This window comes from Centrocercus urophasianus, unplaced genomic scaffold (assembly GCF_019232065.1).
Source record: "Centrocercus urophasianus isolate 14NV4802_14NV808 unplaced genomic scaffold, USGS_Curo_1.0 seq_5, whole genome shotgun sequence".
In the NCBI taxonomy this organism is placed as follows: Eukaryota; Metazoa; Chordata; class Aves; order Galliformes; family Phasianidae; genus Centrocercus; species Centrocercus urophasianus.
In genome coordinates this window covers 7,933,159-7,953,718 of record NW_024885088.1, presented here as the reverse complement: position 1 = coordinate 7,953,718, position 20,560 = coordinate 7,933,159, and the positions used below count along the sequence as shown (strand labels likewise).

General features: G+C 37.7%; 1 protein-coding gene across 1 annotated transcript; it reads right to left on the bottom strand.

Annotated features, from left to right (window-relative positions):
• Window positions 1-1,347: 1,347 nt before the first annotated feature.
• Window positions 1,348-19,410, bottom strand: MRPS35 (mitochondrial ribosomal protein S35). The gene is made up of 8 exons (XM_042834954.1): window positions 19,252-19,410; window positions 18,491-18,534; window positions 17,261-17,428; window positions 16,800-16,860; window positions 14,432-14,571; window positions 11,159-11,268; window positions 8,695-8,764; window positions 1,348-1,870 (listed from the first exon to the last, which is right to left on the bottom strand). The coding sequence occupies exons 1-8, from the start codon at window positions 19,382-19,384 to the stop codon at window positions 1,592-1,594; spliced, it is 1,005 nt and encodes a 334-aa protein (XP_042690888.1). The 5' UTR covers window positions 19,385-19,410; the 3' UTR covers window positions 1,348-1,591.
• Between the last annotated feature and the right edge of the window lie 1,150 nt (window positions 19,411-20,560).

The following is a 20,560-nucleotide window of genomic DNA, read 5'->3' as shown; positions in this document are numbered from 1 at the left end:
GAACTACAACTGTCACAGGCATCTACTTAAATCCATTTAAAGTCCATGATGAACAAAGGAAGAAGTTAATTGCTATCTATTACAAAAAGGAATTTATTATTTATTAAGTAGGAAGCTACACACATTTTTTCCTTGCCAAATCTGAATACTACACACAAGAAAGAACACAGAAGGCCCCAATGTACTAAGACTCAATCCATTCCTGTTTAGGCAGTGTACTCACCTCACCACTCCACCAGCCCTCAATTTCAGCAACCCTCATTCTTCCCAAGCTACTTTCGTATTCTGTAAATAACTGTCAGTTCATCTTGCAATCCTCATCTCATTTTGTACCTTATTTTGTTGTGGGACAGTGAAAGTCATTACCTTGCTAAATGAGTAAACAAGCTCAGCAACTACTTGAGCCAGATGTAAACACACACAAGGTACCTGGTTCTACATGTGACCAAGTTGTTGCACAGGTATAAAAAGTTGTAAGCACATACAATAAAGGTGGTTCTTAGGTCTCTTGCCATATTTTGTTCCATTATTGTATTCTAATTTAGAGTATGTTAGCCCTTGTGATGTCAACCGAGCACCTCATATCACTCAGTGTACTTCAACATCTCTCCAACAGTTAAACCTAGGTAACACAATCTTTACTTTCCAGAAAGGAAGCTGAGGTAGAAAAAAATCTGAGATGCTGGAAAGCATTGAAAAACTTTGGATCTCTTAATTAAGTTAATGGAACTTGGAACCCAACCCATTTCATAACTTGAAAGTTTTCAAAAATAATACATCAAAAGAAGTTGTGTGAGAAGTCAGAATGTGAACAAACACAGAACTAAGACAGGATTTCTCAGGCTAAGAAACGGAGTCACGGAGTTGACCAGATCAATCTATGTCCGTGACAGGGGGCAACAGGCCTCTGCCCTCCCCCCCCCACCCCAGTCCCACAAAAATGGGAAGGAAGGAAGGGAGGAAAAGAGCAGCGGCAACAATCTATGGAGGAAAACTTATTTTACTATAATATTGGAATGCAACATAACACAATATATACAATTTAATTGAAATTGAGATTAATAAATCAGACAAGATGAGAGAGAGAGAGTTCCCGGGACTGAGTCAAACCTGAAAAGCTTGGAACGGCCAGGAAAGCACCTCCAGCACCCACTGCCAGGCAGCAAGAGAGCGACCCCCCCACCCAGAAGGGCCAGATCCCATGACTGCTGTAATGTACAGGAATAGGTACCTGGGATTGGGGCAGTGACACTTTAATACCCCGTACACTACATGATGTTTTGATGTGGAATACTGAAACCCAAAAACAAAAAACATAGAACCATGAAAAAAGTACAGAACAGAATGTTCAAGTCACCAATATATGACTTAAGGCATACTTTATTCAAGAACAAGATTCCTGGACAGTTATGTTTACAAGAAAATCTTAAAAAAAAAAAAAAAAAGAAAGAAAAAAATCTAACTACTTTCAAGACTAACTCATCAACAAGTTTCATAGTTTTGGTTAAAGTTATGAATCCATATCATACAGTAATATCAACATATTATAATTTAGTATTTCTGTAATAACTAAATGTACCTGCAGAATCTTTCATGGTAATGCTTGTATATTTAATAGTTTTTTCACGGATTCCTTATACTGAGACATGTTACTTTCTGTTTCACCTTCATTTTTAAGTGCAATTACAGAGTTTCTGTAATTTCTAACTACTTCAGACGCAAGAAGCTCTTCCTTAGTTACATTACTGACATTCTCCGTGGCTTTTATTTGAAGTAGTGTAGCCAGGGCATTTCTCTGCGAGGAGCTGTTTTCCCAAATATACTCTTCCATGTCTTCCTCAGTCTTCTCGCTCTCCCATGCCTCAGTTTTCTGAAAGAAAATGTACCTGATTTTAAAACTAAAAACTGAAACAAAGCCAAAATAATTTGTAGACTTTTTTTTCCTCATTCCAATTCAGGTAAAAAGCAAAACAAATCCCAATCCGTATTATTATAATTATTTTCATCCCCTGAGAATTTAATATGTTAGTAAACGATGTAGTAAGAGCCTTACAAGCAAGAGAATAAAACAATGAAAACGTAATGTAAGTGTGGAGCTATGTAACGTATTTCTAGAATTCACATTTACTGTAGTAAGTTAAAAGATCATGAACGTGTTCTCCAATGGACTAAATAAAATGATTTCTTCATTCTATCCCAGATAATTCAGAATTTCAGTTAATATTAACCAGTTTGGCTGATAATATGCTCAGTAGCTAATTTCAACTGTTCTTCTCACAAAAATTCCAATAAGAACTGGGGGGAATAACCCAAGGAAAAAACACCTCTTCATCTAAAAAAACACAGTAACCAAACTTAGTACTAAACAACAGGCACAGATGACTGTGATTTGTTTTTATATACTTGCTAATACAAATAAACATTTTTTTTTTAACATCACAAACAGCATATGGATTTATTTTAAAGCAAAACTTGCACTTTAAACACTGCGAAGACTTGGAAACTTTCCAAAATAAATGATTAATCTGACACGCTGAAAAAGGCATATACAGAGCAAGTGAAGGGTCCTACACCTAAGGAAGAACAACCACACATATCAGTACAATTTAATCGCTAACCTGCAAGAAAGGAGCTCTGCACGGAAGGATCTAGGTGCCCAGGAGGACAACAGGTTAACCACAAACCACCACTGTGCCAATGAGGCCAGTGGTATTCTGGGATGCACTAAAAAGAGCATGGCCAGTAAGTCAAGGGAGGTACTTCTCTCTCTTTGCTCTGCCTTGCTGAGATCACAGCTGGAGTACTGCACTCCCCAGCTCAAGAAAGACAAGAAACTGCTGGGGAAAGTCCAGCAGAGAGCCACAAAGCTGATTAGGGCCCTGGAACATCTCTTATGAGGAAAGTCTGAGACCCTCAGCCTAGAGAAAACTAGAATAGGAATCTTATCAGTGCTTATTGATATCTAAAGGGCAGGTGTCAAGAGGATGGACCCAAGATCTTTTCAGAGGTGTCCAGCAATAGGACAAGAGGCGACAGTAACAAACTGGAACACAGGAAGTTCCATACAAACATGAGGAAAAACTTCCTTACTTTGAGTGTGACTGAGCACTGCAACAAGCTGCCCAGAGAGGCTGTGGAATCTTCATGCCTCTGAAAGGTCAGTTGAAAGGTATTCAGAAAAGATTCTGATTTCACCAAAAACAGTGGTGATATTAATGGTCCCATTCTCTATTTTGTGTTGAATTTGCTAATACCTATCTCCTGTAAGACTTTCTCTCAAATATTTAGAATGACACAATTGTAAAAATATCTACGCATTAAAAAGGAGACTTGTTTCTCCAATAATTAAAAAAATTAAGGTTAAACAAAAGGTATGTAAAAAACTACTACAGTCTGAAATAGCACATAGTCAAGATTTAACTGAAACACTGCATGTGACAGTATTGTTTCAATTCCAGCTTTGTCATAAATGTTTGCTTAAATATTCATCCCTTGTGGGATGAAGTCATTTTTCTTTCTCTCACTGAAGTGAGCATTTCCTGTCAGTAAAATTCCTTCTTTTGATTTTAAATGTCTGAATTCAGAACTTCAAAGAAAGTTATTAAATTATCTATTTATGCCACTTAGCTTTTCTGACTGACATTAATGATAAAGACTCTTTGGAAGTTGTTAGATTTTGATTATGAGTGAGTTCATAAGGAAATGTAACATAAAGTATCACAGCATTTAGAAATCACCCCTACCTCAGCCTCAGTTTACATTATTGGTATAAGGATGTACTGAGAAAGAACAGACAGGAATGGTACAATTATATCACACTTTATTATTCTGCAATCTCAAAGCCATGAAATTTAAACAAAGTCTTAAAATACACTGAACGGTGCTCAGAGCTAGGTATCTGTCTTTCACTAATCACTGGGTTACAGCACTCCTTTCATTTTCTATGCATCTTGAGCCTTTTCCCACTCAGGGAGAGAGTTCCAGCAAGATGAGAATGCCATTCTTCAACCTGCCATTTTAATCCTACAACCCACAGGTCACAGCATTGTGAGTGTTCACAACAAGGCCTGCTTAGGTTTCAGAACTTCATCTTATAATCCAAATAAAAATATTAAAATCCTACTATGAAAATCGCAATGTTCCATTGCTGCCAAATTCTCCTGATATAACCTGAAGTGATAAAAATATCTTGTAATGTAAATGACCAAAGAGAAAAAAGGCAATACAATGTAAATGTGAATTCGAGTCTAGAGGAAAACTACTATGGATATTGGGATAACCAATGATCATGTAAAATATTCACTCTGCTGCAAGCAAGCATATACCACCTGTGTCTTGTAGTTAAATGCTCTACTGTAAAAGGAACATAAAAGCAAGGTGGGATGTGTTCCTCAAATTTATTTAATACATAAAGCTTTGGGAGTTCACAGGCAAATTTAATTGTTTAGTATCACAATGTCCTGTACATTCCACTGTTTTCTTCTTCTCCCATCCACCCTCCTGCTTCAACTTCTCTGTTCCTTCAGTTCATCAAGTATTAACTGCAATGCAAACATATGACAAAGGAAAACACCCAGAAGACCTTTGGCTATTATTGTACATACTCTATCAGAAACCACTATCTAATTATGTCTACTCCTACACACCTCCTTCCTTACTGTTCAAGTCTCAAATCTCTTATAATCATTCTTCTGTACTTACAACTTTAGAAAAAGCAAGATACAAGAAGTGTGCACAATGTTATTATTGTTTTTAGTATGCGCGATTACACTTTTTACTTTAAGAGATGCCCTTTCACTTTCTATTCCTGTGTAACTTTTCACTAATAATCTTTTAAGATCTTATCTGTGTAATGGAGAATTATATCCTCCATTCCACATCATCTCTCTCTGTGCATGTTGAAAATCATGTCTATCCAGACCATGAAATACTGTTGCAACTTTTTTTAATCTTGTTTAAAACGATTGAATTCTTTCCTTCTCATCATTATCTTTTCCATATCCACCACCTTTATAGCTACTAGTAATGTTTTTTTCTTATTCAAAACTTAAGACTGTGTGCTCCACTTTGTTCTCCCTTCCACTTGAAATTCATGCAGGACTTCACTTTATAGTGACAAACTACCAATCCCAATTATGTGCTCTTTTTAACCACGTGGGGGCAGGAAACCATTACTTTTTAAAAACCACTTAATACCTTAAAAGCTGAAGTTGCAGCATTCAAGAAGCACTCACACAAAGCAGCAGAAACACAACTATTTTATCTGCTATTTCATAATGTACTTAATGTATCTCACTCTTTCATTTGCTGAATTCACTCCAGGCACAATCTTGGGAAATAATTTGAAAGGAATCAGAGAAAGTCCAATGAAAGAAGGTTGATTTTTGCTACAGATGGTGCATGTCAGATATCTACTGTGTACAACACAGACAACTATTAAAAATGAAAGAAACCTCCCAGCATGTTAAAATAAGTATTTTTTAAAATAATTAACATTCTTAAATTCTCAAAACTGAGTATTTTGAACATAACTTGACTCATGTTTTGAACACCTTCCCATAGCTGTTGTGTTATGTACACCTTATGTGAAACAGCAATAATAGAATAGATAAAGAACCAAACAATAAAGTCACTTCTTTCTTCCTCTCTTCCTTCATTTTCCCTACTAAAACAAATAAACATTCAAATTTATCCACTCGAAAGTAACAAAGACTATCAGAAAATACCAAGATACCTGCTGCCAAAAGGATGGGCTACACTATTCATTACAGGAACAAAAATAAACACCACAATTATTGCTTCCAAAGAAAGGGTTTTAGTTAGTGTAAAGTCAGGTAACACTTCTTTATGTTTTTAAGAAAACCCTTAACAAGTTTTTTTTGTTTTTTTTTTAAAAAGCCTTCAGCTTTAGCAATATTTTGGTAAAGTTAATTGCTTACATTTGTGTGAAAGCTATAAGATATGCTAGCTTCAAGTGCAATATTACTTTTAACTACAAATCCCCAGGGCTTATATTACCCCAAAGGCTATCCAGTAGCATTCTAGTTCTCCTAAAAATAATCAAAGAATTGTAAAAGTTGGAAAAGATCTCTAAGATCACCTGGTCCAACAATCAACTCATCATCACCCATGCCTACTAAACCATGTCCCTACATGTCCCAACTTCAATTTCTAGAAAACCTACACAGACATTGACTCCACCTCCCCTCTGGGCAGCCTGTTCCAGTTCTCGACTATGGCTCCTGAGAAGATTTTCCTAATACCCAGCTTGAACCCCACTCCCTCCATCCCAGCTGGAGAGTGCAGCTGTCACTAGGGTCAACCCCCCCCACCTCACTACTACTTCCTTTTAGGTAGTTGCGTAGAGTGACATGGTCTCTCTTGAGCTTCCTCCAGACAAACCAACGCCAGTTCCCTCAGCAGCTCCTCACAAGACTGGTATTCAAAAACCTTTACCAGCTTTGTTATCCTTCTTGTGGCACGCTCCAGGGCCTCAATGCATCTCTTGTAGTGAGGGGCGCAAAACTGAACACACTGCTTGAGACGCAGCCTTGTCAGTGCCAAACACAAAGGGATAATCATCTTCCCAGTCCTCCTGGCTATACTATTTCTCATACAAGTCACTGGCCTTCTTGGCCACCTAGGCACATTGCTGTTCATCCACCATTGAATAACACCACCAGATCCCATTCTACCACACAGCTTTTCAGTCACTCTGCCCAAAGCTTACAGTGATGCATGGGGTTGTTACAACCCAAGCAGAGGACCCTGCACTTGGCCTTTTGCTTCAGCCCATGAATCCAGCCTACCCAGATGCCCTTCCTATCCTCAAGCACATTAACAGTTCCTCCCAACTTGGCAAATCATCTGTAGATTACTCCAAAAATAATGTCTCATTAGTTTGCACGGAAACTACAACAGATACAAAGAGCACAATTAAACTACTTGATAGTGCCAACTATCTCTAAAGCCAACAGAAGCTGGGGATGATGTGTCCCTTTTCTGAGCTCAGAATAGGACTTTCAGTCCTCACTCCTTTCAGCTTGAGGAAAAATTTGAGAGTACTTTAAAAGCTGAATATTTCCAAGTCACAGCTGTGGTTTAAAAGAGATCATGAAATGACAGATCCTAATTATTAAGTAGGAGGAGCTTGGAATCAGGCTATATTTTAGTTTCTGTAATTTTTTATAATTTCATAACTTCAAATACATGCTTAAAGACGTTTTGTTTATTTAAGATGAGCCACTTTATTTTTCAGCCACATAAATCATCACATAAATCACTGCAGATGACACCAAGCTGAGCAGTGCAGCTGATACACTGGAGGAAAGGGAAGCCATCCAGAAGAACCTGGACAGGCTGGAAAACTTAATGAGGCTCCACACGGCCAAGTGCAAGGTGCTGCACTTGGGCCAGAGAAATCCCAGGTATTTATACAGTCTGGGGGAAGAACTCCTTGAGAGCAGCCCTGTGGAGAAGGACTTGGGGGTCCTGGTGGACAAGCTGGACATGAGCCAGCAGTGTGTGTTTGCAGGCTGGAAGGCCAACTACATCCTAGGATGCATTAAAAATAAAAATAAAAAAAATAAAAATAAATAAATAAATAAAAAAATAATAATAAAATAATAATAAAAAAAAAGGGGTGGCCAGCAGGGATAGGGAGGTGATTGTTCTCCTCTACTCAGCTCTTGTGTGGCCCCATCTGGAGTACTGCGTCCAGGCCTGGGGCCTCAGCATAAGAAAGACGCAGAGCTCTTGGAACAACTCAAGAGAAGGGCAACTAAGATGATCAGAGGGCTGGAGCACCTCTCCTGTGACGAAAGGTTGAGGGAACTGGGCTTGTTTAGCTTGGAAAGGAGAAGGGTTCGGGGAGACCTCATTGTGGCCTTCTAGTACTTGAAGGGAGCTTATAAACAGGAGAGGGAACAGCTGTTTACATAGGTGGACAGTGACAGGATAAGGGGGGAATGGTTTTCAACTGAGACAGGAGATTTAGGTTAGATATTAGCAGGGAGTTTTTCACCCAGAGGGTGTTGACACACTGGAACAGGTTGCCCAAGGAGGCTGTGGATGCCCCATCCCTGGAGGCATTCAAGGCCAGGCTGGATGTGGCTCTGGGCAGCCTGTTCTGGTGGTTGGTGACCCCACCCATGTCATGTTGGGGGGGGGGGGGGTGAAACTAGATGATCTTTGAGGTCCTTTTTGACCCAGGCCATTCTGTGATTCTATGATAAAACAAACTCATTCACCTAGGGAGACTTTTCAAGCAAACAAACATCATTACGACACGTGACTCTCAGTTATGTGTGAAACTTAGACTAATTGGAATCAGTCCATTAGCCAAGTCAGATAAATTCAAACAAAATCTGTCTTAAAAGGGAATTTTAGAGAAGTTTTAAACCCTATGATGTAACATTTCAGATATAGATATAAAATACACACACACAAAATAAAAACAGCATAGGCCTTATAAAGGTAATTAAATGAAGTCTTAGTTAACTGTGGAAGTATGATCCAAGCATAATCATTTTTGTTGATTTTGAAGAACCGCGATAGGGAAAAGAATCCAAGGTAATATACTTTAAGCAGTTCAGTCAGAAACTTTTATTTAAGTTTCAGGTAAGTTTAGTTTATGTAGACGGGAGAGAAGGGAGAAAGAGAGAGCATGAGAGATTTTCTTCTCCAACTGCTTACCCAAGATTCATGGTACAGAACTGTGAGGAGATGTATTCCATAATCATAGTTCTGTCTTCTTAGTGGACATCTGAAAAATTCACAAAGCTAGTCTTTCTGAAATTGAACTACAGTAAAGATGTAAATATACTTGAAGAACATAATAAACTTACCAAAATTCCTAATCTGTAAATAGGCAATTCTACGGAAATGTGTCTGTGTCTGATTCAAACATTTCTGAATTACATGTTATCAAGAATAACATGATCATAAAGACATCACAGAACATCTTCAAGTCTAAAGGAAAATGTACAAAAGCAATTTACAGATCTTCAGAACCTGTAAAAAACCAGACTAACGTATGCTGCATTCCTGTGCTAGAAATAGCCAAAATTGAATCCAATATGCATTAGTCCATACTGCCTTAAGACCTGATTTTTTTTTTTAACCCTAGATCTAAAAGGAAGAAAAAGGTGAGCAAATCAATTCAATGCAGTTCAGAACAGAAGACCTAGTCAATAATCTAGACAGAAAAAGTCTCTAAGTCAATGTAGGTTTAAATCAAAATAGAATCACCAGCAACATTTGTCCAGATAAGGCACAGCACTGCACAAGCACTTCTTCAAAGAAGTAATACAAAATGCCTGCTGAGATTTTGGTGACATTAATTATTTTCTCATGCTGATCACGAGTAACCTCATCTTCCTCACACCTTTTCCAAGAGGCTGTTTTGTCTCCCACTTTTTTAATAGGCAAGAGTTCAATTCTCTCTCTTCTAGAATATTGTGCAGCAGATACACTGAAACTTCAGAAACTATTTGTCCTATACACCATATAGTATCTCAGTTCCAGCAGCTCTGCAGTAAACCAGATCAAGGACTGATGCCAGTCTTTTTTTCACCCTTCTTTCTGAGGGACAAACTCTTTCAGCAGCAGTACTGAATTACAGTAGATAACAGTGACTGTGAAACTGTATTCTTTAACGATGTAAGTTACACAAAACCCATAAATCATGAATTTTTTACTTGCTCTAAGGATCAACAGGAACCTTAAGTAGTAAGAATTACGACTGCCACAATGTATGAAACTTCTCTTTTGTCATTTTATGAGAATCAACACTGAAATCAAGACAGTAAAAAGGGTGTTCAGTTTTCCAGTTGAAATTAGTAGGTGAACCTAGTTAACTTCGAATTAATTATGATTGTTTCACACTTTCAGAGAATAAATATTTTAAAAATATTCTATAATTCTACTTCCAGCCTTTACTGACATATACTACTCATGGTATTACTTTCTCATTTAAAAAGCAGTAACAATTCCAGATGGGACTGCCTGCTATTTTTGAAGTGAACAAGTTAATTAAAACAGGAATTTCCTACAATGGTAGTTCTGAAAATTCAAGCACTGGTTGTCTGTTATAAAAGCTGTCATCAGAAATAAGCCTGGAAGCAGTTAGCATATATTTTTTTTTTTTTGATCCCTGATTTGTCTTACTGATGAATACAGAACAGACTGAATCATACAAGACTACATCTGAGATGCTTTGAAAACATTAATCTGAATGGCTAGGGACTGACTATTCTAGCAAATAGCTTCTTAAAAGGGCTCAAACTTCCTGCTCATACTTCCTTCACAAAGAAGAAACTTCAGTTTAGAAGTACTTCAAATACTAGCCTAGAACAAAATGGATACTGCGCAGAGATTAAGCTGCAGAGTTTACTAGAAATAAAGTGAAATATTAATAAGCACATTAAAAAATCCTCCAGGAATGATTCATGAGATCGTTCACAAATACTATAGAGGTAAAACACCTTTCAGCTATGCTAATAGCCACACAGTAAGTTTTGCCATGGATAAGAAACTGTAGCTCACGTGGACCCAGTAAGCCACCCAGACTTTCAAGACAAAAGGAATACAGTTTTTAATAGCAGCAGTAAAACTGACTGAATGTCAGGAAATTAATAACGGGAAAACAACTCATAATAATTTTAAAAAGCTAAGAGATAAGACTACCAATATTTTTTTTCCTAGCAGTGAATGCAGATATGAAATAAAGCACATAAAGCAATACAAATGGATTCTCATAAGCGCTTCAGAATTCAAACACAGAAAACAAACTTCTCCAGTGCAGTTTTCTGAAAATGAATGTGAATAACTACCATCATCTTTTTTAATCTAGAACATAAAAAACTGAAAAATGTCTGAGCACTGATGTCCTCATTTTTCTTGTCCACACTTCTTTTGAAAATTGCTGTAACCTACAGAAGCTGTTTATGAACAACTGCTACTACTTATAATAAAGATTTTTAAATACAATATCTGATAACATTAAACAAAGATTATGCTTGGTATCATGTGATTTGTCCATAACATTTTATCACTTATTACAAAACAGAAGTAGTGGTACTGATTGAATTGAAAAAGATCTGGCCCCTTTCTATACTGCAACTGCTGAAACTGACATTTTTTCATCCTGTAATCATACCTGTCAATTACAATAGTGAGTACATCTGTATCCTTGCAGTACCGCGCTCCTACAAGTTTAATGAGCTTCTTCTTTGCATGGTCGTCCAAATTCAGGTTAGAAAGTTTAACCTTGAAGTAGAAAAGAAAACACTCTTGTTTATTTGGAGAAATTCACTCTCTGCACCCCCCAAAATACTTTTAGATATGATTAGACATATCTTTCCTATCTGGACATATCTGAAATTAAAAGCATAGTTATTAAATACGCATTTTTAGAGTTTTATCTTCCAGTTTTATCACTTACCAAAAACTTTTAAGCACATGGCAAATTCAATGTGAATATTCAAGTAATAGATTTCTTCTCATTCAAATACCAGAGGGGTTGAGAGAATAATTCTACTTTAACTTCTTTCAGATGGGAAAAAAAGCTGTCAGTTTCATCTGTACCTTCACTTCATACTCATATGAACTTAATGGGGAAAATAAATATTTTTAGCAAGTTTATGTTTTCTAGATACAGATTGGTAAGGGTAATATTAGGATATTTAAAAAATATTTGTTACAAGCACCCAGAAGAGAAGACATCAACAGTCATCAACTCAGAATTCTCACCATTATTATTAGAAGATCATTAATATAAGTATACTAAAATGCATACAAACCTAAGGGACCACAACCATCTCACATAATTCATCCAACTACTGTGTTAACAGCTTCCCGTTTCTTACAGTATCAAAAATAAAACAAAAAAACATAAGGAAATAATTGTTACTTTTCTAAAAAGAAAAAAACCACTACAACACAGAAAACCCATAATGAAGTAGTTACTCTGAAGCTAATTTCTGAATATAGTTACAAGTATCGTAAGTAAAGCTAGGCGCTTTTAGATATTCAATGTCTGTACAACAGCAAACAGCAAAGCTAGTGTCTGAAGGTACAAGGGTTAGAAATGTAAGCTGATGATGAATACTGAAAAATTTTAAGACATTAAACGCCTTTCATGAATTGGACGATTGCTTTTTTTGTTCCCTCTATATCCTTCCTAAGACATCACTGCAGTACAAAGGAACTGATCAAATTCAGGAATCTTGTATAAGAAGACTATCTGGTCTGTTATCTATGCTACAGGAACACAAAAAAAAAAACAATCCAAACTCACATTGAAGTGACAAATGTTTGCATGGCTTCTTGCTTCAAAAACAAGATATGGTTTAGAGAGCTTATAATTGTGACCTGGAATGTTGCATGCTATTTCATGTTGAATTTTAGACAAGCTAGAGCTCCACAAAAAATAATGATTGCTTGAAAAATAGTTTTCTTTTAAATCCTGTTGTTTGGCACAATTCCGACAATTGCACTTGGGACCAGACTATGATAAACTTGGTACCAAGAAATACAGGCACTAGGCTACAACAGATGAAAAATGAGCATCTACAGTAAGATCTCAACTTGAAACAAACGAACAAAAAATCTCTTTAAGAATTTTTGCTTTTAATTCTTACAGTTTTCATTATTTTCTTAAAGAACCATGAGAAAGTGCATTGCAGTCTGTAACAGAGCAAACAGAAAAAGCTCTCACTGATACAAACTCAACCTTATCTGACTTAATGTCATCATCTGCTTTCACTTTTAAATCCTTCTCTTCTTCCTCTCCCTAAGCAGTTTCTGCTGTCAGAGGACTAATCACAAAATACTAGACAATTAATTTATTAATGAATCTGAGATCAGAACACCTGTAACTGAAGTCGGCATACAGACAGTTGTTCCATATTTATCTCCCACTCCAACCCCTCCTTTTTCTATAACTCATGCATAATGGACAACCACATCAAGCCTCACAGGAATCAGGGCCAGCTAACATTAATGGAAGATTTAGACAGGATAATACAAACTTATTTCCATGTATCATTTCGAATTATCCTCTCTACTGCAACTTATCTGACTCCTACACCAACATCTTTTGTCTCAAGAACCTCAACTGAAAGAAGAGACTTATATTTAGTAACATTTTACATAATTTAGAAGGCAAGAAACTTGCACGCTCTCACAATCTACTGGGAGGAGACTGAAGGTTGCTTGACCAAGCAGCTGAGCTCTTTGCCCTACCTGAGATACCATGCCCACCACTGTCCTGAGAATGCTTTGAACACAGGAGTGATGAGGGGGGTGGGAGGGTGAGGTCAAATGAGTGTCTCCTTCTGTAATTTACAGCCCGGCATAAAGCCGGAGGCTTACATTCTCATTGAATTTTCTTACATTTACAATACATACAAATCTGCAAAAATTTGGCCTTGACTAGAAATGTGAATTAAGAGACAAACAGTTAAACTCTAATATGCAATGACAAAAAAGGGAAACTACTGCTAATAGTTGGTTGAAACGTATATTTAAGTAAATGACAAACCAAATTAAATTTCAACCAATAACATTTCACAATCAAAAGGGAAGATGTAGCCTCCTATAGATAAAACGAATGACTGCTGTTTGGTTGCTTAATTAGATGCTATGAAGCTGCTATAATGTGGCATTTTAGCTTATGCACCAAAAGAATACAGCCATCACTGACTCCACGATGCTGCTTTTAGAATAGGCTTTTAGAATCTAGTTTCAAAAGTCATATTCAAAAGCCACAGTCCTAACATTTATACCACAAGGACAGGAAAACACCTCAACTGATTGCTCAAAGCGAGGTCGTGTATCAAATACATCCTATCATTTCCCAGAGTGCATCATTATATTGATTCCTACACATATTTCAGCATCTTTATTAAAAAAAAAAAAAAAAAATTTAAAAAATGCCTAAAAAAAAAAAAAAAAAAAAAAAAAAAGAGCTTAGGGTTCCAGATACATATTCCCAATGCATGCTTGAAAACAGAAAAATCTAGAGATGCTCTATTTATGTCACAATTCAGGACAGAAGACTAAGATTTCTCAACCAAAGAAAAGAGATGTCTGGAAAAAAAAACAAACATCCTTTTTAATAAAGGACAACATGTAGCCTCACACTGTTCAACATAGCACCTACTATGCCTACATATGGAAAAGTTGATTTTTAAGAATGCATGCTGTTTTGTCTGTATCAAAGCTCAGAATTTACTTATAAATATATATTCACATCATTATAAGCGGAGTTCTAACATGCTGCAATATATAAGGCAATCCTCTGCTGCTTTTTTTTTGGTCACTCAATGAACCATTTCCCACATTCCCATACTTCTAAAATGTTTTAAAAGAAAGTCAAGTATCTGGGCGTTAAAAACAAAGGTGTTTGCTTTCCAAGAGTACTACTTACTCTTAAAGTCACTATTCTTGCTTTGGGATTACGAATAGATGTACCTGAAGAAACATAATCCACTGTCTCAATTTCAATAGGAAAATGCTGTTCGCATTTCTCATCACTGTCCAAAGCACTTGGCCATTCAGTGCAGAAATCTGTATAATAAAAGAAAACAACCCAAGTAATTTCTGTCTTTTCTCAAATTTACTGTAATTTGTGTTTTTAGGAGTAGTTCTAGAGAAACTATACTCTTTCACAGGCAATAGCAGCATCTCTGCTAGACTCCCTCCAGTATTTCAATGTCTTTTTTGGACTGGGTTCCTCAAAACTGGACACAGTATTCCAGATGCAGTCTCAGAAATTACAAAGATGGGGAAAAAAAAAATAATTTCCTAAATACGTTGGCTAGGCTTCTGCTAGTACAACCCAGAATAGTTAGACTTCATCGTTGCCAGGGTACACTGCTGTTCCACATTCGACCTTCAAAAGCCTGCTGGGCTCTCCATGGTCTTGTCCACAAAGATGCTTTCTCCTTTGTCCTTTGCAGGCCTCACATGCAACTGGCATGAGCTACTCCATCCCAGACACACGACTATTTACTTCACTACTATTTACTTTACTTACTTAATTAACTTCATGGAAGTCCTAGCAGCAGATTTTTTTTCCCCGCCTGTGGACATCCCTCTGAATGACAGCCTGTTTTACTCTCTCCCCTATTTGTTACTATGTGAAAACGTGATGAAGTGGTGCTCTCTGTCATCACCCAGCTTGTTACAATGCATTCTTCACACATACTTGGAAATGGTTTATAGGTTTGCTTCATCATCTTCTAAAGACTGCAGTGAGGCTGACTGACATGTTGTTTCTGACACCTTCTCTCTCACCTTCATGAAATTTTCACAAAAAATATCCTACTCATCCTGGGTAATCCTAAGTAATCTTTGTTTTTGTATCTTGGGTCACTCAGGAGTTCCCTGCTCACCCATGCTGTCCTACCATACTTACTCAAGCTTTTGCTGACTGGAATGGACTATTCTTGTGCTTTTAGGAGGCAGTTCTAAAAGCTCCCTTTCTCCCTGCTACCTCCAATAAGATCTGCCAAGCAGACTTCTGAATAAACAAATATCATTCTCCTGAATTTCTGGCTGCAGTTCTCCGAGGATTTTAAACTCCAGTTTCATGATCATTGTTATCAAGGCTGCCTCTAACCTTCTTAAGTGCAACCAGTCCTCCCTAGTTTGTGAATGACAAATCCAGCAGAGCATCTCTTGTAGTCACCTGGCAGATCATGTGCATCAACAAATTGCTGTTAATATGCTAAGTGTCCTTCTTACTTCTCTCAAGATCTTGAACTCCAACATCTTTCTTCACAATCAAGAGCTGCCATCAGCTTTCAAATCCACAGCCAGTTCTTCCATACTTGTGACTAGCACACGTAAAACAGAATTTTCTCATGGACAGTTTGCCCAGGATTTGAACACAATAACACTAATAACACTCCACAAGTCTCCAAGATTGTTTCTATCCTGTTCTGCTACTTTTCTAGACAATGTTTAGATGGCTGCAGCTTCCCATCAGTACCAAAGATGGTAAGGGTGAGGGTTTTTCATCTATTTCAAGAACAGTTCATCTACTTTCACTTCTTCAGGCAGCCTGGCCCACCAGACTCTCAATTGGCTTGTAACCCATCTCACAGCAAACCTCCATATCCAAGCTGTTTCAGAACAGATAAGCAGCTCCTCCATCCTGCATGATTGTGAAACAGACAGGAACAAGATTTCTCCTTGCATTTCCATGACTCTTCAAACTTGTAATTCCTCCTGTAAATGCTGTATGTGTTTGTAAACAGATAGTTCAAGCCAGGTCTCTTAGCACCTCCTCCCTCCACTTCGTTCTGGGCTAACCTCATTAGGAACTCCTAATTAGTTCTGGCTGGTAGATCCTCTGCTCTTCACTGAATCTTACACAATCTCTTATATATGGCTTTTTTTTTTTTTTTTTTTTTTTTTTTTTTTATTTAATTATACACACAAACGACCATTGATAAGCTGTGATTAAACCAGGCTTTAATTTTCTAAGAACTGAGTCATATTCATCATCCATTTACCTTACGAGTCCAAACTATGAATTCTTCAGTACAAGCAGGGTCTAATAGAACAGTAAAATTCAAGTCTCACAGGTGTACTGGAAACCTCACAAGACCTATCAGCTTACCACGTGTATAATATAATGAAGCAAAACCAAAGCATACTATACTAGCCAAAGCCTGACAAAAAAACAGCTTCAGAGATGCCCAACACAAACACATCCACACATACACCCCCTCACACACATCCCAATAAAAAAAAGCCTGAGAAAGTAAGACAAAGTAAACAAATCCTACCTCTGAGAGCTGCACAGTGTTTCTTAATTGCAGGAGGAGTAAGATGTAAAAAATTGGGAATCTAGAATAGACATACCAAGAGTTACCAAAATGACATCATTTTGCCTCTTAATAATTAAAGGGGCATAACTGAAATTTGGTTACATTTTCAGAATTTGTTAATGTAATTCAATACATTCAACAGAAGACAAAGGTAAGAAAAATCCTCAAGCTTCATTCAGGAAAATATTTTAAGTTCAATAATAAGTCACAGGCCTGATAACCCAATCAAAGCCCGCTAATTTGATTCACTTGTATTTCTTTTTAAGCTTTGTCTTGGTTACTTTTTAATCTAGAAGTTATATGGAATATTTTTCTATTTATAGAGAACAGTATCCAATAAAACTATTTCAATTAAAATAGCGCAATCCTAATGAATAATAATTTTCAGTGTTATCGCACACCAGTAGAATGTGACTTACCTTTATAAGCTCTAAGTTGCCTTCTTTTGGTGGAGGTACTCCTCCCTTCACTGGGTAGCCCATTCGAATTGGGAGAGGCACAGATGCAGGTTTAAATGGAGCTGCTGTTGGATAAACGCTGCTCCAGTCCTGGTCAACAGCCATCCTCTCAGTTCTGGGAGGTATATGCTAACAAATTGAAGATTGTACAAGTTTGATGGGAGACGTACTGATTTGTGATATCAAGCAGGAATGTACATGAAAAGTTATTCAGGGATAAGTTCTCCTAACTAAAAATTTCATGACACACCTTAATATAAAAAAATCAGTGCTCACTTCCCAAGGAATTTTTAAAAGAGAAGCGATCAAAGGTTAAGATGCGTGCCCTTCGCAGCCTAAATAATAAAAATCCATTATTTCAGAAATATTTCAAAAGAAGCCTTGGCAAGTTGGGGAAGAAATGGGGAAGGGAAGAGTTCAGAAATCAAACTCAATTGCCTGAAGTGCCCAAGCGCTCACAGCAGGAGGCAAGAACATGAGTTTTAAGTCTTTTGAATTCCGAAAGCCTGAATAGTTTCATATTAAAAGAAATGGATATACATGCAAAAAAGTAAAGCCACTATTTCTTTTTCTAAAGCCTTAGTTTTTTTGTTTGTTTGCTTTATCATTTAGAAGGATAAAAAGATAAACATACATATGATATCAGTTGCTTTTTATCATTAAATCTGTACTTGGGAACAAAAATTTACACCTGGTCCATTTTTAAGTATTTGCTTTTAAAACCACGTCACATAGTATTATATTGCTTCTAAAATTTGTGTGACAAAACTCCTAGCAATTACTTCCTTGGATATCAGACCAATTCTACTGTGGAAGAACAGTTTCACTTATACATGTTAACAGACGTCTTTTAATTATGCCAGAAAGCAAACACTACAAATCCTGCCAATCTGTATGTAACATTAATGTACTTGTTTTTCTTTTAAATGCAACCTTAAGTTACTTTCATGCTTAAATGCAACCTTTGGTCACAAACATGGACTCTGTACATGCCTTTTTTTCAGATTACAGATTGAAAAGAGTTAGGAGATTAAACAAGGTAAGTGTACATTCAGGAATTGATTCACATTAAATCAGTTCACCTTGTTTTAAGGGGTTCCTATAGAAACTATTAAGACTATTAAGACTATTCGAGCATGGAAAATGCTCTCATCCATTTCTGAGTTAGCTGCAAACATACTCAATTCTTACCGATCTTATGAACTGTTCTGTCCTACCTCTTCTCCTTGTTGAGTCTAAACGAAAAAAATAAGAAAATTTTTCATAATACAAACTGTTATGTGGTGTTCTTGAAAAAATACAGCGCACACTGCACATTTTTTTTTCTCTTGCAAAATCAACATATACTTACATCATAAAGCAATTCCATTCTAACTCTTCCTACTATAAATATATTTAAAATAAAGAATACATACAGAGCTCTGCAACAACCACTATTACCTTGTGGAGCATTCATACACAGACACACACAATTCATATTAGTGTTATTCCTCCAGTCACAAACATCTACAGTCTATGATTAGGAATGCCCCAATGAGCCCCACCACAAGACATCACTCAAGGGCCCTTTTACAAACCTGGCAATCTGCAAATGACAAACGTCCACACTACCTCAGAAAAAATGCTGGTTACAGCCCTGATTAACGGAGCTCTGAACACTTCGGACTCATCTGGACTCTGAGGAGGCACAATTGTTCAGCCTGGGGCCAGACACAAAGCCAAACACACAGTGCAAGTTTATATCCCTTGACAACTGCTAGATTCTAATTTAGACTACTTAAATTCACAGGCACTGGCCTGCTGGGACAAGCACAATCCTGACCAGAAGGGAGGAAGGTGGCGGGCCGAACTCCCCACCCGCCCTCAAGGCCTTACCGCCCGTAAAAAGGCAAGGCCGGGATTCAGCCTCATGCCCGGCGGCAGCGTCGCGAAGCAAGCCGGGCCACCCTCACCTTCCCTCTGCTGGGCTTCCCTGTTGCTCGCAGCTGGTGCAGAAAAGTAAGCAACCACCTCTGCCCGCCAGCAGCACCGGGCCAGCGCGGGCCAACGGCCCGAGCCACACACTGCCCAGCCCGCCGCCGCCATTTTCGGGAGAGGAGCTGCGTGCGATATTTCCCGCCTACAAAGGGGAAGGGCAAGCTTAGCACAACACTCAAACTGATTCGTCTCCTGGAAGAGAAGCAGGATGGGTAAAGAAAGGGAGACAGTCGGGAATTGATTTGAGCTCGATTGTTTCCTTTGCTGTGTTGTCGTGCTTTGCGCAGCATTGTTAGTGCTCCGCGGGTGCAGCCGATCCCTAGGCGAGGAGTGTCGGATGAGAGTGAAGCTCCCTAGGGATTTTTTTTCGTCTCATGAATAAAAAAATATGTACGAGTTCTTGTGCTCTTTGCCCCCCTAAAGCAGGGGAGGATCAGTGATAAAGAGAGGTGATAAGGACGTAGGCAGGTTCAAGCAATTGAAGGCATATGTGAAAGAGGAATTAAGTGAAAGAGCAGAGCTCTGCAACCTGGGTTGATCAAGTAATGTAGGTCAGTGTAAGCGTGCCTCCCGCCTGTAGTGGTGAGTCTATGCAGGATAGGGGTAACTCTGTGGGGTCGTTTTAACTGCCCTATGATGACACTGGATTGCTGCGCAGGAACAGCATTTTAAATCTCTTTTAGAGAGAATGGGTTTCTTGTCAGTGGTGCAGTCAGGAAGTTCCATGCTCAACTTCTGAGTGTTTGGTACTGCAGAGCTAGGGGCAAGGCTGTGTGCAGGTCAGTGTTTTTTCATAGCACTTCTTCAGAAATTATTTCTCCTTAGCTAAAACCTGAATGGGTTCTGACCTGCTGGAGTATGAACTGGAAACCAAGGATCACACTGTCCTATATGTAAATCAACCTGTAAGCGTTAAATCAACCTGTGTAAATCAACCTGTAGCGTGTTAACGCTATTTACATGAGCTATACAAAATTACACTGAATACCATGGGATAGGTTCAGAAATATATCTTACATATAGTACCTGCATTTCCAATTTAAAGCATTACTGCATTTTTACTTTTAGGTTATCTGTGAGATTCCATTGCCTTCATGTTACACTATTGCCTAGGTTCAGAGAAACACTTCCTGAGTTTACACACACACCTATGCTCCTGCTGTTTTCATCATGATAGAAACTTTGTGAGTTAGCTTATTCATGTGAAGATAAAATGGAGAATAAAGTTTGTATTTAAACAATTTTTTTTTTTTGTTATATTAGCAGTATATTTATTGAATTTTA